Here is a 17,472-nt window from a genome sequence, read left to right on the forward strand (position 1 = left end):
TGACGTTAGATTAACAACAACGTAAGAATTAAAATTAAAATGTAGGAAGGAAATAATTACCAAGGAAGCCGTTTCATTTACAATAATAATTAGTGATTAAAAGAAAAAACTTCGCGAGGCGCGCATAAATATGCAAATAAAGAGAAGCGATCACAATTACAGAAATCGGTTCATTCTACCAAGCATAACCCAATAAAAATCCAAAGGAATGCGAAAGGTGAGAATGTAATAGACAGTGACACTAGCACATCAATAGTTCACTCACCCAGACGGAGGAGGACGAAGAAGAAGTTTGGTTCGACACAGTCGCACTGCTGTCTCGCTCCCTAGTGTTTTTGAATTTTTTCGACGTTTTGTCAAATAGATTTGTCGAAGACATCGGACGACTCGCCAAGGTACCTTCCCTACCGGAGGCCGGGGGGGCCTTCGCCTCCCGTCGCTTCGATAGGAGCCTGCAGAAGAGCCCGATCTGGTCACCGTCATGACTACGCCTGACCTTACACCGGGCCAGAGGCCACCGACTGACCCTGAGAGCAACCGTGACTGTAAGCGATACAAGGCTACAGAAACAGACGACGAGTCTACGCTTATTGACGATTGTGACATAGCTGACATCACAGATCTGGACGATGAAGGCTTCAGGCTTGTGCGTCACCGCAAGAAGAGGACGGTCGGAATCCCAGTGATTGTTACCCCTGCCACAGAAGGAGCCGACCTGAAAAAAGTAAATCCCATTGTTCTGTCTACGGAAATTGAAAAAATTCTTGGCGCATCGCCAGTTAGGAGCCGATTTACTGCTCAAGGAGCCGTGCTTCTAGATGTACAGACAGAAGAGCAGGTGAATTCCCTTCTCAGCTGCAAGTCAATCTCAGGGACTGCAATCTCAGCACGAGTGCCCAATTCGTACCTGCAAAACACGTGCATTATTAGAGGAGTACCGAAGTGGTACACTGACGAGGAACTGTTGCTATACCTAAAACCACAAGGAGTTTACCATGCAAGGAGAGTCACGCGACGCGTCCAAATTTCCGAAACCGATTGAGAGTCCAGGCGAACCAGCTCCGTGGTTCTTACGTTCGCTCCAAATACAGACCGTCCAGAGAAGATAAACTTGGGCTTCACAAGACACAAGATCATTGACTACGTTGAGACACCACCTCGGTGCTTCAAGTGTCAGCGCTATGGACATGTGGCCAAGTACTGCCGTGGTGAGCAGCGGTGTAAGAGATGTGGAGGACCGCACGATTTCAAAACATGCGCGTGCAGAGAGAACTTTCTATGTGCAAACTGTAGTGGTGGTCATCCAGCCAGTTATAGCAAGTGTCCTACGCGGGCAGCGGCAATAAAGCGTAAGAAAACGTTTATCTTGGGGCCAACAGGAAACGATGAGAAAAATACGACGAAGAAAAAGACAAAGTCACATAGAGTCAGACGAAATGAAATGGAGCTCAAAGAGTGAAACTGATTTTCCAAGCCTGAAGCCTTCTCCAGGAATCCAGGACACAGTGGTGCCATCGCGCAGCGGACCGGCTAAAACAGTCAAATCAATGAGCAGAGGCCCCGTAGACGAGAAGACTGCTGAACAACCAGAACAGCGAAGTTATGTGCCTGTACTGCAGCGACCCCAATCGCGTTGCGATGAAAACACACCACGGGAGGACTGTCAGCAGGTGCTACGTGCTCTCTTCAAGGCCTTGCGATCACACATAGAGAAGATGCCGGCGAGCTCGATGAAGGAAATGCTCGAAGTAGTCCTGGCTCTCGAGTCAGTGATTCTCAGCTCTGCCTCTTTTTAAAGCTACTAGCAATATGGATGCGGTCAGGACACAATGTTCACCGTCTCGTCCACAGGTGCCACTTATTATGCAATGGAACTGTGCGGGTCTTGCGTGCCATTTACCTGAACTGTCGCTTTTCTTACGCAACATGCCTGTGCCAATATTGGCCCTGTCCGAGGCTGGTCTTCCAAGTTCCAGATCAATTGCTGGTTATGTCGCACATGGAAACCAAAGTATTCCGACATTTCCGAACGGAAGCGCCATGCTATATGTGAGACGTGAAATACCACATTACGTTCTACCAGTTCAAGACCTTTGCAGTAGTGCTTTGGAAGTCACTGCTGTACAAGTGCGGCTGGCAAACCGAAGCCTCAGCGTGGCCTCCGTGTATGTGAGCTCTCGCCTGAAGGTCTCGATGGGAGAAATTATAAGAGACCTCTGCAGCCGCTGCCCAGCTCCTAGGATTATATGTGGCGACTTCAACGCGCACCATACTCTCTGGGGCGACAAGGCGACTGATGCACGTGGAAAGCAAATTGTTAGTGCTTTAAACACCGAGGGACTCTGCGTGGCAAATGACAAACAGCCAACGTTTTTTCGACCACCGGCCTCTTACAGTGTCACTGACTTGACGTTACACTCAACGGACATCCTCGCATCGTCAACGGCTAATAAAGATAGAATGGGCAGTGATCATTTTCCTGTCTTCGTTAACATTGCTGGATATAGAACCAACGGCCGAAGATCCTGTCCTGTGACACATTGGGATACGTACAGGGACGGCCTAAGCGAATCATCTGGAGACCTGTTCGCGGACATGCTACGTAGCAAGAGATTGGCTACCGCTGAGCTGAAGCTACCCGACCACTTCCCCACTCCGGATCTAAAGCTCAAAAATCTATGCGCTGCCCGTAGAAGAGCGGAACGGAGGCTGATGAGGACGAAGGGCGACCCACCAATGAAGACTATATATAACAGGATTAACGCAGTAATTCGACGTTATACAAGGAAACTAAGAAGAGATCAATGGGCATCACTTTGTGCAAGCCTATCGGTCTTCACGCCAGTTCCACGGATATGGTGGGTCGTTAATAACCTTGCTGGAAACTTTCGACCAAACAAGCCATTTGAAGCCCTAGCATTGAAGTTAGGCAAGACACTCGCTTGTCTTGCGAATGCCTTCGCTGAAATATACTCTTCCGGAAGGTCAGCCCGCACAACCAACCCGCCCCCGCCGCTATCGTCGTCTCTAATGGATGCTCCTTTCACACTCGGAGAGCTAGAACTAGCTATGAGCAGCCTCCGACGTCGCTGTGCGGTGGGACCTGACCTTATCAGTAATCAGATGCTGACTAACCTACCGGTTGAGAGACGGCGTGATTTGCTGGCATTTTTTAACCAAGTCTGGGCCAGTGGGGCTATCCCACATTTATGGAAGGTAGCATGGGTGGTACCGGTTCTGAAGCCTGGAAAGAATCCTGCAGCTCTGGACTCATACAGACCGGTATCACTGACCTCGTGTGCAGCGAAGCTAATGGAGAGGATGGCGTCCACAAGACTCACTTGGTATGTCGAGCAGGGTCGAAAACTACCATCGTGCATGACTGGGTTTCGGCAGCGTCTAAGCGCTCAAGACAATGTGCTGGACCTGCTAAGCCACATAGAACATTACAGTGCGGATGGCCTGTCGACGCTTGCTGTTTTCATGGATGTTTCTAAGGTTTACGACTACGTGTCTCAAAGAGCCATCATCAGCCAGTTACAAGTTATAGGCGTCACGGGTCATCTCTTGCACTTCATACATACGTTCCTCAATGATCGTCGCATCAGAGTTCGTCTTGGCGACACTTTGAGCGATGAAATACGTATATTTCGCGGTGTGCCACAGGGGAGTGTTTTATCTCCCTTATTATTTAACATTTCCATGAGTAGCCTCCCAAGAATACTAAACCATCGAACACCAGTGAAGATATCTATATATGCCGATGATATCTGCATGTGGGTCTCCGGCTACCAGCATCGCCGCCTCGCACGAATAGCCCAGGGAGCAGTAAAAGCCATTCAGGGCCACTTGGCAACGATTGGATTATCACTATCAGCAGAGAAATCATCATTCGTACTATTTCCTGGAGTGAAAAGAAAATCTACACGCTTGACGCTGAATTTGGACGGATACCAGATTCGACAAGTCACCAACGTCCGATTTCTGGGCGTTACCTTAGACCACAGGCTACTCTGGCGCCGCGGTGTTGACCACGTTGTGGCGTCATCGTCACCCAGGCTACATGTGCTCAAGCGAGTCGCTGGCATACGCTGGGGCAACCACCCGACGTCGATGCTACGGCTACATACAGCGTTGGTTACCAGTCGAATCCTGTATCAGCTACCTCTGATGTCACCCTCAGACAGCCAATACGAGCGCTTAGAAGCCATCCACAGAAAAGGTATCCGACTTTGCCTTGGAGTCCCTCAGCCAGCGTCAAATAAGAAAGTGCTCTACGAAGCTGAGTCACGCCCTCTACGACTTCAGGCTTCCCAGGCTCTGATGATCCAGCTCCTACGATTGAGTGAGTCTACGCCCGGTAGAGCCCTCTTACGACGTATAGGTAACAGGCCGCGCTCACATTTTTATGCAGCATTGAACACGCTTCGCGTATTAGGATTGCGCTGCTCGAGACAGAGGGAAAGGATAGAACCACCCAGGACATTCGAGGACATCACATGCAACTTAAGTGTACCCCGATTGCAATCAAAGAGCTGCATTCCATCTGCAGAAGCCAAGTCATTAGTCCTGGAAAACCTGAACACGATTTACCCGAATCACCTACAAGTATACACAGATGGCTCTGTCAAGGCAGACGAAGACCGCTGTGCAGCTGCATTCTATATTCCCTCTCAAAGATATACGTGGTCTGGCCGTCTGGACTGTATAGCCTCGTCGACAGTTGTGGAAGGCGTAGCAATAGCTTCTGCTCTGCGCAAATTAAAGACTTTGCCTCCGCAGAATGTGGTTGTCCTTACGGACTCAAAGGCCGCATTACCACAAATATACCGTGGTTTGCCATCTCTCAAGTTCCCACGCAAATCACTAGCCATCGTGAAAGAACTCAACAACAAAGGCTTCACAGTAAAGTTTCAGTGGATTCCTTCCCACATTGGTATCTCAGCAACCGAAAAAGCTGATGCGCTTGCATACGCAGCGCTCTATCACCCTCCCAAAATCAAGGCTCCAAAGAGTAATCAAGTGCAAAAATCTGACATTCGAAATCACTTTGCGTCACTTTGACTTCCACCGCATATGCCCTGCGTAACCAAGAGATTGCACCGAGAGGAAGCCTCACTTCTATATCGAATAAGGACAGGATCTGCTAATACACCTGCCTGGTTATTTAAAACCGGGCGAATCAATTCTCCGAACTGTACGGCATGCAACGAGACAGGAGACATTGAGCACTTTTTGTGGTCCTGCCAGCAATTCCAAGATGAAAGAGACCCTCTCCTGAAAAATCTGCAAAACAAGGACCTTCCTCATGCGCGCCTGCAACACCTTATATTTCCCGAGGGATCAGTTATAGCCCTCAAAGGAACTTCACGTCTCCTCATCGAATTCTTAAGAGAGACTGGTTTGATGGACATATGGTGAAACCCTTCAGCGGTATTGTGCGAGACGCTCGGGCGGAGCAATTGCCGGCCTTGTTCGCCAGGCTAAACCCGCCTGTTGCTACAATTCACCACCACCACCACCACAGGACGAAATAAAGAGAGAAGGCAGTGATGTTAACCAGAAATGCGTCTGGTTGGCTAGGCTGCTCTGGGGGACGGGAACGAGGAAATAGCAAGATAAGATAGAGAGAGGGAGTGGAGAGGAAAGGAGGAAAGCCGTGGTGAGCTCGCGCACGCCCGCTGAGGGCCTGAGCTAGTCAAAGGCGTTCACATAGCACAGTCGTCCTCAAGAAAGACAAAAGTGACGGGGTACGAAGAGCAGATGCGGCGTTGGTGACGGCTCTGGTTTAACGGAGCGTTCGGCAGCAGCCCTCAGGAGCGGACTGGCTCAGGCGGCGATTCGGCCTTCCTTTAATGCTATAAAGTGCCGGCGGTGAGGGCACTCGTGCACACTGGAAAAAGAAACGGCTCAATTCTCACACAAAACAGCGGGCACGTACACCTTACATTTCTGCACTGCATGACCGACATATAGCTGAGAAAAATTAAGACAACTACTCTTGAGCTTCTGCTCTGTTTAGGGTGACTTCGCAGCAGGGAAGTGAGACACAGTCAAAAGAAGCGGCTCGTATACCCACACTTCAATACTATAGGGGGTCATACAGAGAGTGAGAAACGTTTTCTAGTGCACAAAACATTCTCGAGACTTCAGCCTTAGTTGGGGGCGACTTTGAGCCCGGGAAAATAAAAATATGAAGTACACGGCAAGTACACCTGCACTTCTAAATGGCGAGGGGTAACATTTCCAACGGTGTCACCGTTCGTGCTCTAGAAGAGCTCACCCTTAGAGCGTGTGGGGGTAGTGATTTCGGTCTCTCTCGACTTAGCGTGATAAGCTCAGCCGAAATCGAGCTACCAAGTGACAAAGAAGGGTGCTCGTTTTGCGCCCAGGATTCGCTGGTCGCAAGCCAGAGAATGAATCGAAATCAAAGGCTCGCAAACAAAAACAAGCTACTTACAGCAAAGAGACGATGCAGAAGAATTACACTTAAATCATAACAACATACACACAATGTTCTACAAAACAATGCAACGCATGCAATAGAGCACTTTAGAGAGGCTACAGCACACAGAGCGATCTTGCATCAATAGAGCACTGCTACTCGAGAGCAGCAAACAAACAACACGATTTGCTCACCGCGCACTGTGTCAGTCCGATGTGCGCAGGGTCACGATGTGGCCGTGCTTAGAACAGGCGTGCGCTCCCTACAGGTCCGTGACTACCGATACTGGCGTTGACCAAGGAGTCGAGCGGAAGCATTTCTTCAAAGTCTTAAAAGATAGGTTTTCGGCACGGGCTGGTCGTCAGCGCTAATCGTCATTCTTTTTTTATACGGCGCGCCGCTTCTGTTCATCGCTACTTATGTAACAGTGCGAAACATAAGGAAGGGACGACGATAGAGACCGACTGAAAGGAGCGCTGATCTCTCGCACTCGGTCTCTATCGTCGTCCCTTCCCTATGTTTCGCGCTGTTACCTAAGTTGCAATGAACCAACTAGCCCTTTAACCAGCCAGTCTATTCATCACTTCACGCCGGAGCAGTGGCGTACATACACATAGCAACCACTGTACAACAGTGTTCTCATTCTTCAGTCGGGGTGCGCCTGGCTATCGGTCAGGCGCGTAAACAAGTTCCAGAACATTCGAGTCGGTTCTCTCCAACATGGTGCCGCCGTCCGCGAGGAAAAGTGGAGATGGGTCCACTTAACACTGATTAAAAGGCTACACGCTCTCCGCCAGGCCGCGAGTCGATTTCTCTCCATCGTTCTGGAGGCTTCTACGGCGCACGCCAGCGTGTTTACTAGAGCCGCGTAAGCTTTTTCATATGTGCGCCGATTTCTTGTGACAAAATAAGAGGCTGATACCATGATAAAAAATCTATGGGCACTTTGCTGAGCTAGGGCCCTATAACGTAAAACTATTCCAATATGTTTTTATTACAATCTCCTGACGTCCAATTTGCGTATCCGCCGATGCAAGCATCGACCGGTCGCGCGCAAGGTTGTCTGAACAGACCAATCAAACGCTCTCCTTGCTCATAGTAGGCCACTTTTGTTTGCTTGAAAAACGAATAACACTGCCTACACTGAGCAGCTTGACAAGAGGGAAGGAGCACGCTAAAGTGGAGAGGGATTCGATTGGGCCGAGCCACTGCACTGAAAATCGATAACCGGATGAAGAAGATGGTGCCGGCGTCTGCGATTGGTCCGCTTTCCCTTACTTAGCTTGTGGTGGCTGGTCGAAAATCGCGGCGTCATGCAACAGAAGCTTAAGAATGACGATAAAACGGATCCTCAGCAAAGAAGAGTTGGCAGAATGAGGTCGTTAACGTGCCGAAAGTGCTCGAAAACGTTACATGGCCTCGCATGAAGATTTATTATAAGCAAGTAAACCCATGCTCTCCGGCAGGTGCGAGTAGCCAGCGCCTGATCGATTGGCGGCAGCCATCTTTTATTCTTTTCGGAACGGGGCAGCCTGTGGCTATTCAGAAGAAAAATCAGTTTTGTTGGGCGTATTAATGCATCTTTAATACGTACACGTCACTTTGACACGGTGGGTTTTTGCGGTTTTGTGATGTCGCGTGACAGGCAGGTGAAGTGGGTGCGGCCCGAAAACTTTTGACCAGTAGCCGGGGGCTAATATCGAAGAGGCGTCGAATCAGCAATAACTATTTTTCTTTTTTCGGTCAAGTCATACATAATGAGTGTATACACGTCATATCAGATGGGAAGCTATGGCGGTTTTCGTGACGTTGCGTGACAGACAGGTGAAGTGGGAGTGGTCCAAAAACGTTTTTGGCCAATCTCGGCGGGCTGATTACAGAATTGGAATAGAAAAGTTTGGAATAGTTTTACGTTACAGCGCCTCCTGTCACGAATACGGTGTCAGGAATATTATTCATGTCCCGTCCCACTGTCATGCTGTCTGCCAAAGCATGCGGGCGATAATTTGTGCCTCCATGATGAAGCACCGTTATGAACGTCAGCAGTATACTTCGAAAGAATTGCTAGTGTGTCCATTCTATTTCTGCAATCCGCATAATCTCTCTCTTTAACCAATTTCATAAGGAGCTTCTACGGTATCCGCAACAACTTTTTTTGTGTATTGAAGGAAATGTCTTTAATAATCAGCAATTGATTCGTGTACTAAAAACAAAATAGATAGGTGCGGCTAACAGACTGCTACGCCCAGGCTTTCATTGAAAGCGTACTGTTTAAAAATGGTGACCAAGTGTCACCCCCGAATAGTGGACACGTACTAAGTATCTGATTCCTTACATTCTTTCTGTGCGGTGCAGTAAAGGAATGAAGCCCCCGGCGTTCAGCCTTCCGCGTCACACCGACGAGCCCAGCCTGTGGGGTCCCCTGGCAACCACAGTGGTTGGCCTGTGCTTCAGCCTGTGCGGCACGGTAACCTTCATGGTCGGCTTCGTGTGGCTCCGGTACCAGCCCGTGTGGGTGGCCGGTGTACTCCTGTTTGCGCTCAGCCTTGTAGTCATTTGCTCTGGCATGCTGGCCTACAAGACACAGGTGGATCGCTTCAGGCACGAGACACAGAACCAGCACTATGCCACACCCTACGGGCGACTGCACGCGGAGGTGAGAGCCACAGAAAGGTCGCCAGGGGCCTTATCCTCAGTCGATCACTGTCGCAGATATCAGTTTCAGTGGGAATACATCGGATAAGATAACTGACGCGATCTCCATCGCTTCAGCATTGCGATGTAGATACTGAACCTTACCTCCCGCTCAAGTAAAAGTGTCAACGAAAGGTCATGGGCCAAGAATACGGCCTCTACTTATGATAAATACTAGGGCAGAAACTCGCCACTGTGAAATTATCGTATATTGTGCAGCATTCTTTGTAATGTTTACCAATGAAGCCTATATGCTGTACACTTGCAACCAAGACTGTCGTATTTTAAGAAATACGCAACTGCAAGGAATGCCACGCACACGATGACGGTCTCCCCAGTAAACTCATCTTTAATACCAATCTTGAGTTTGGTAAATGAAAGAAATGTTGCTCTAGTGCTTCTTTTTTTTTATCGCATAATTTGCCCACCGTCACGTTCGCCTTCGTTCCAAAGCGTCCTCTTCAGAAGCTTCAACCTTTTGTTACACACGCAATTATCTAATTGTTTGCGTTATCCATGCGTTCCCTGTCCGCTCAAGTTCTCGCCTGCGTTTTAAGTGCGCCCCGCTAATGCCAAATCCAAACGGGCCAAGCGTTTCTATGCGCTCGCTTGGCCGCGAGAAATTTATAACCTTGGGTGTTCTAAGCTGTTTGTCGACGCGTATAAGTCCATGGCGTAATGGTTTCGTTATCGCGCTTCTGAACTAGTACGTCATGTGTCCGAAACCTGCCGTCAGACAATTTATTGGTGTTCTTTTACCTTAAGACAACGAGTTTACAATGTCATGAAGCCGCTCGAAGGACGAAGTTTAATCAACTATACTCTCACGCTGGCTGACAAAATATCGCACCGAAGGTTAGTGCACCCAAAAGTAGGTGGTAATAGGCGTACAGAAGAGTTTGTATTCACAGAAGTTCACCTATTCAAGCCTAGATGGCGGCACGGGATTGTTTGGACACTAAACGTAAGGATGAACGCAACGTAGCAGAAAGTGACGCCGGGCACCTAATCAAAGAATGCTACGCATTAAAATGTTACCCACTTGTTACCTAATATGTGAGGCAATCGATAGTATCATTTATGGGCATTTCAGTCCGTGATCATGCTCTGAATAAGGATCGCTACATTGCATATTGTTAGTGAGAACATTGAGGCCAAGTCAAACTATATGTAAACCGGTAGCGAAGCTTCCATAGAACCCAACATGTCAAGAAAATGGCGGCTCGTTGCAACCGTCGCCATCTGCGTATCCGGGGGACAACTGACAGCAAGCAAAAAATACATTTAAAGAATAAGTAATGACGTCAGAATCGGAAATGCAATTGAGATCAAAGTCTGATACTGCTTGGCGCGTATGTTTAAATTTCTTTAGCCTACCGCATTTCGACCGCTACGCCAGCAGTTATTACGCCACGCCAGCTGGCGACTCGCCTCTGCTGAAGCGCCAGCGTGTCATTAAACTATAGAAGTGGTGTATATCTTAATGTAAACATAATTAGGCTGTTACCGACAGCAACTGCTCTAGTAGGTTCCTTAGGAAGGTGAGCGAATAGAACGTAAATAAATGACACGGCCAAAACAACTTACCATTTATTCGTCTAGAATAATGCAACCAATGCAATTTACCAAACCGAAAGCTATGTTTCAATGAATGAAAAGTACTATGGCCAGCACACAGTCGTAATTTAAAGCAACATATGTGAAGCCTTTTCACAGAATCATTCGCAATTGCGTGAGATCCCATGTATTCATATGCAACAGTTGTCAGAAAAGACAACATTGCCCCACATTATCATTTAAAAAACATTCGACTTACCAATTTTGCTGCCCGTCAGACACTCAGAGCCATATGTTGCGGAAAGTGAACGAACATAGCGCGACGTTACTTCGCGGAGCGTTCCACATTTATCACCACGACGAGACACAGCGCGTCCGATGCCGCAGTGTGAACTTGTACGATAACAAATAAACTTGCACTCGCACCTTTCGCCAATGAATGCCGTGCGCTAGGTCATGCAATATTTGATGTGAAGCGCACGCCACACTTTGAACAAAGAGGCAAGGAAATAAAAAAGCTCGGACGGAACCGGCGCGTTCAAGGGAGCAAAGCCATTCCGCACGACATAATAGCTGGTTTGCAAAGTCTTGCCAACTCCTGCGCCAGAATCACTCGTTGGTAGGGGACACCACGAACGAACTAATAAATTGTGAAAAAGAAAAAAATATACATTAGTTATTGTAGTACAGCAAAAATATTTGAAACGGAATATTTAATCGTGTGACAGTATTTCAATTTTCGAACAATTCTTTTCAGATAGTTTCAGTGTTTGTCCCCCCTCACCTAGTCGCGCTTCAATCCTGCATCACTAACTGAGATCTCTGGCAATAGGTTTTGGCACGCTTTTAGATCCAAGCTTCGCGGCCTATTTAGATGGACCTTGGCCACGTGATGGACGCTAGGTAAAGGAGTGGTGAGGGGAAAATTTGAAGCACAATAGTTTGACCAAATTAGAGTTATGATGTACAAACAGAGCACTGTTGACGAGAACCCACACTATGCCGCACCATCCGCGAGACTGCAAGTGAAGGTTATAGATAGCGAGATAGCCGTCGAGCGGCGGTGTGCATTTGAGGAAATATTGCCCTTTTTTTGTTAATATGGGGTGTAACCACTTGCATAATTCGCTCGTCACTGTGTAGTTTGCTGGGGAAAAAGCGCAAGCGAGAAAATGACGTATTTCTTAAAGGGGAATGGCCCCACCATTTTGAAGAGATGGAGTCAGCATCTTCTGCCGTCAATTACCTCAACAACAATTAGTCCAGAGTTTCCAACCATTAGTAATGAAAAGTAAATTACCCTGCATTTGAAGATGAAAGAAAATGCAATTTCACAAGTTCTGATGCGCATTCTTCTGGAGAAGAGCTTACATGTCAAGTTCGTACGGCTGTGCAGGTGATATGACGGGCTATTTTGCTTTATCTGGTCGATTCGGTGTGCGGACCACTGTAGCATCGAGGAACGATGAATTATCTCTCTGCTACATCACGCCGTATAGTGCGTGGTGGGCTACGCCGCTAGCATTTCCAAGCATCTTGCGTTTTGTTTAGCCTGAATCACTGAAATTAAATGTGGTCTGTCTATCTAAAGTTTTGTTGTCAGTAACAACAACGACGGCGATCATAAAAGTATTTGACGCTGACCGTTTCATGAGGCATGCGACTCAATCAGCACATTTAGGCCCAAACAATGAAATGTTCCTTTCCTTCGACCGCTTCATAACCTTACGTGAGACCTCCTTACAGCAAAGGACAGATGGAGGAAGCAAGCGTACTCTGAAAGCTCTCTTCGCCCGTCCTTACGTAAGGAATGGTTGCCGCATGCCTGGGTTCGAGATGATTTCTTAAGAGCTTTACGCGACCACCATTATTCAATAAAAAGATGTTGTATCATCGCATAATTTTAAATTGAAGTGCTGATGTAGAGACGCGTGCACGCTTTCTTCTACTTTTGTTTAATAAACATAAAATAGTACCACATTATAGCGCAGAACTTGATGGGCTCCAGCAACGCTGGCACCGCCGGCGTCGTGCAACACCTAGCAACGCTCTAGCAACGCCTACGAACGCTACTCATGCCGAACGTGCGACTGAAACGAACATGCCTGACAAGACGTACCGTGCTCGCGCTTCTCCGCAGGCGGGCGACAATGCACATGCGCAAGCAAACATCATGTGGCTAAGCAGTGAGGTGAAGCGCTCGTTCAGGGCCAGGAGCTGCGTAAGGACCTTACGCTGAGGAAGCACCAAGGCCACCTTGGGCACCAAAGAAGCCTTCGCTGAGGGTGCCTCAGTAAGGAAGCTTTCAAAGTGACATCAGGTGGCCTCACCGCAATGAAGGCTTCCTTACTGAGGTAAGCAGGGTTTCATTGTTTGGCCCTTATTGTCTTCTGAATATAGGCTCTATTCGCCGATTGCTGTTTCTTCCACGAAGTGTGGCGTTCTCTTCACAGCGCCGTCTATCTGATCGAGAACGCCAGAAAATGGCCTCCGATAGCGCCGACGATGCGCAGGGATCTTGCGCTGGTTCAACAATCTCGAAAATCTGGTGGGGAGGGGCTAAGGCGACAACGACAAAGATGGTGTAGGCGTGCTTCCATTCGCAAGTGGTGTAGAATAATGAAGACAAGAGCCGCCTCCAATTTGCAATCTTCTTCGTGATTCCATCATCTCTCGGTAAAGAAGAAAGCGCTGAGAAATTTGTGAGATTTGTAAGTGAAAGAAACGTAATCCTATTCAATTATCTGTGGAGGCAAGGAACGGATATGAAATTAGGCGCTTTTTTTTTAATTTTAGAGTAGGAAGGGCATACTTGGAAGTTCCGTTCGTCTAGCAACCTGCGCTTTCACAACTATAGCGGGAACACGTCGGGGACGGAAGCGCATTAAAAGGGTGAATCTATATAAACTCAAGAAAAAATGTTATACGTGCAAACAAAAGAATGGCGTTTGGTGACTTCGCGAGTCTTCTTGCTCCTTTGAATGCAGGACGAAGAAGCTGGTCCCTCCCGTCAGGCTGCTGCAGGAAAGTCTGGTCGCTTGGGCCCGTCGAATGCACCGCCATCCACTATTATCTTGGAAGAGACGGCTGGCTGGAACGGAACAGCACCACAGTCGCATAATTTGCACGCTTGTGGCATCGCTGTTCACATCTAGGCAGTGTGATGCCTTCATCATGTAGACGCTAACATCTACGAGGTGACACCAGCGCAGATCGAACACTGTCATCATCGATGATGGCGGTCATCATCGATACTACTCGGGTTATCGGCTGTATCTCGATTTTAAGGATGACACGCAGTGTTTATAGTCAGAGGAGCGCCGTCGCCAGACACAAGTAGAAGCTCTGTTACACAAAGTGGCAGTGGTACATGAATATTCCAAACTTTTTAATAAGGAATCTATATTGCGCTATTCAATTCGGTGCTCGAGTGAAATAGTCGTGACGCACGAATTATAGGGCTTTCTAATAGTTGTCGAATAGTTCACATCATCAAGTGCGCAGAATCTAAAATGAAACTGGGAAAACATTGCGATAACTTTGATCCCGGCCACAGTGAGCATACTAAATCACGTAAAGTTACGTAATAGTGCACTCTGCGTTGTTCAGCTAGCCAAACCAGTCCGGCTGAGCCCGCAGTATGGCGGTATTTGCACGATTCTAACGCGCACTTTTTTTAAATAAGTGCGCGTTCAAATTGACATGCGCGTTACATTCGCAACTAATTCTACTCAACCTGAAAAATTAAAGCGATCCTAACTAAAAAAAAAAAAAAGCTCCATGCAAGGTAGCTAGCCACACTGCCATAAAAAGCAACGCTCGGAGACATCGCAAGGTGGGTCATTGGTGCTTGGAATGCCTTCTTGCAGACGATGGTTGTGCGAGCCTCCAGAAGTGTGACATTTCTAGTGCAAGAAATTAGACTCAAGGTGACTTTCTGTGGTCGGTAGACCACGAAAAGGAGGTGTTGTCGGACTGCGATAGCCACTAGCTGCAAAGATTCTGCTGTGTGTGTGTTTGTGTGCCTTTCTATGTTCTGTAATACCATTTCATCACGGCACACGTGGACTCAGGTTTTGTTACTTTATGTGCGCGGTAGAATCGGCACCAAGTTATTTTTTTTTTAATATTTGGGAATATATAACTGCGCGCTACAGTCGGTGACGCGGTAGGATCGTGCAAATACGGTATTCTCATCGAAAGTTTTCATCCCCATCGCATTCAGAGGATGAATTTGTTTCGCACTATTGAAGGGACACGGGGCGTGTTGGTTACAGCTCGCGGTGTCGTGAAAGGTAAGGGAACCCTGAACTGAAGACCACACCCATCGAGGCAGAATTTCCATCTGATTTTATAAATAAAAGCTATAACTTCTTTCTCTGGGATAAATTGAAAATAGGCAGCGTCACAACAATGCTTTCATATAATATTGGTCCTTTCTTTCGCTACACTTCCTATCAGCGAAAAAAAATAACGCTTTCACGGTTGCGTAGTCGGCACAGGCGAGGAGAACATAATTTTATTATTTAAGAAGGATGTAATTATTTGAAAACTGTTCGAAACGTCCAGAATGTTATTCGCTTCCATACTAGCACTATTGAATTCATATCCGATTCCGATTCAAAAATTGCTATTTGCACACACCTACAAACTGCGAAGTCGGCGTAGCCTGTTGCTTTGTTCAAGACATTCGGCCTTGGCTTTCTCCGTTGTGTCACTGACGAGTCTCACCTCGGTTCTGCACATAGGCCTGCTCACCGCATTGTAATGCCCAGTTCAAAATGTTTCTGGGCTGTCAGAACACTCATTGGCGAGTGAATATTGGCCTGAAGCACAGTACTCGAGCTTTAGTCTGGTGGTCACCAGAAAATATATTTAAATCTTAAGGTCCTTAGTTGGTCGCGTGACGCTGTACTTTATGCTCAGTTTAAAAGCTCGCAGCGCTGCAAACACTATGTACAGGGCATTTTGACGCGCAGCTAGATATTGCTGTAAAAATAAGTTGGCGGTGAATAAAACACATCGTGTAACTAGCACGCCCGCAAAATGAGAAAAATGCCAGCATCATCTTGAGAATGGGCGCCGACATTTTTTTCTTCTTCCAATTAAGCTCGACCAAGAAAACTACGTGGAAATACGATTCTGGCGGCGGTTAGTACGACTGAGACGGTTCGACACATTGTTTACCATCGCGAATCAACAATCTGCTGACACTCTAATGTATGCAATACTGCATTGTTGTTGTTGTTCTTTTTTTTTTGTTAGAACTTTAAAGGAGCATCACAGACACCCAGAGCCTTCAGGTGCCCTCCACTTCAGAGGCTGTCTAATGCTGGCACTGCTGCAGTCACCTGGAATATAGTTCTACGCCTGCAGTATTATGTGAATGTTTGTTTGGTTTGAGTTGCCAACTTCGAGGTTATGTAGGCATGCAGAAGCACTGCTTGCCAGGCACGCCAGGGTAAATTCGTCTGTTGCAACGCCACTGCCACCACTGTTATCACGACCACCATTTTCATTGCAATTGCACTCCTGCGCAATTGCAATGAAAATGTGTTCAATGAAATGTGTGCAATGAAAATGTGTTCCCTATTTCGGTAAACGTTGAGCAATAAAAATATAAAAGAAGCAATGCATGACACAGGTCTCATGTATTTGCTTCACCAACGTTGCGCAAAAATTAATCGCAATGTTCTGCAGAAAAGGAAAGTTCTTAACGTGAGAGAAACTTCTGCACTCGCGAGACGCCTTTCTCCCTTTGTAAAAGTTCAAGAGGAACTTTTTATACTAGTTAGCTCATCGGCCATCTTTGTAAGACAGGCTGCACTCACCGAGTTACCTGAGATGTGATTTGATTCTTTACGAAAGAGGGGACGTTTTTAGCCGCTGGCAGTTCCTAGCCCTGCAACACCGCGCTTGCGCATGTTCCTCCATAGTGCCAGCGTTTGAAGGTATATCTTGTTAGGATCATGCCCCAAGGTCCACATGGTTATACATCGCTGAACCAACACGTCAAAGGAGAGCGCCACGACGGGAGGGCAAAGGCAGTAGGAGTATAAAAACGATAGGGCATAGCAAACGTTTCCTTACTAGCGTCAAGGCGCTCAGCCTGTAGGCGTATCAGGTATTTTTTTATTTATTTTATTTATGCGAATACCTGCAGCGGCACAAAGGCATTGTAGCAGAGGGGCACTGTAGAGATACACTGGTACAGGAAGCACCGACTTCGCAGAGAAAATATACATATACAGAAAGCTCAGATAAAAAAAAAGAGTAAGACTAACATCAGCAGGAAAACGTAGGCAAAGGCAACCGAGAAAACAGTTAAGGGAAAAGGTAAGGTATTCCAATAGCCAAGCCATACACCAACACACAAGTTAAAAAATGGAACAGGGTAATATGCAGCTATTAAAAATTTAACAAAAAAGATTTAGACTCGGAACAGGTTTTACATTGATCAATGCTCTTAGGGAGCCTATTCCATAGAGCTGAAGCGTGCGGGAAAAATTAATTGCGGAAAGCTTCAGTGCGACAGCGCAATTCAATAACTTTATAATCATGATCGCATCGCCGAGCGACAAAGTGGGGAGGCAAAATGTACACATCTTTGTCTATTTTGGGGAGACCAGAGTATATCTGGAAAAACGGTTTCAGTTTTGCAGTCATTCGACGATGCGCGAGTGATTTCCAGCCTATATTTTCTGTAAATACTGAGACACTGCTCCGAAAGTCATAATTGCCAGAAACAAACCTGGCAGCACGGTTTTGAATTCGCG

At 47.1% G+C, this 17,472-nt stretch overlaps 1 protein-coding gene across 1 annotated transcript in view; it reads left to right on the forward strand.

Moving 5' to 3' along the window:
* The window catches only part of LOC126547459 (uncharacterized), a 44,831-nt gene extending 28,496 nt beyond the window's left edge, over positions 1 to 16,335 (forward strand). Inside the window, exons 2-3 of the mRNA XM_050195471.3 lie at positions 8,801 to 9,101; positions 13,684 to 16,335. Of these exons, the coding sequence (XP_050051428.1) occupies positions 8,808 to 9,101; positions 13,684 to 13,851 (462 nt within the window). The 5' untranslated portion in view covers positions 8,801 to 8,807 and the 3' untranslated portion in view covers positions 13,852 to 16,335. The remainder of the gene's footprint in view (positions 1 to 8,800; positions 9,102 to 13,683) is intronic.
* Positions 16,336 to 17,472: the final 1,137 nt, after the last annotated feature.

This window comes from Dermacentor andersoni, chromosome 1 (assembly GCF_023375885.2).
Source record: "Dermacentor andersoni chromosome 1, qqDerAnde1_hic_scaffold, whole genome shotgun sequence".
Classification (NCBI taxonomy): Eukaryota; Metazoa; Arthropoda; class Arachnida; order Ixodida; family Ixodidae; genus Dermacentor; species Dermacentor andersoni.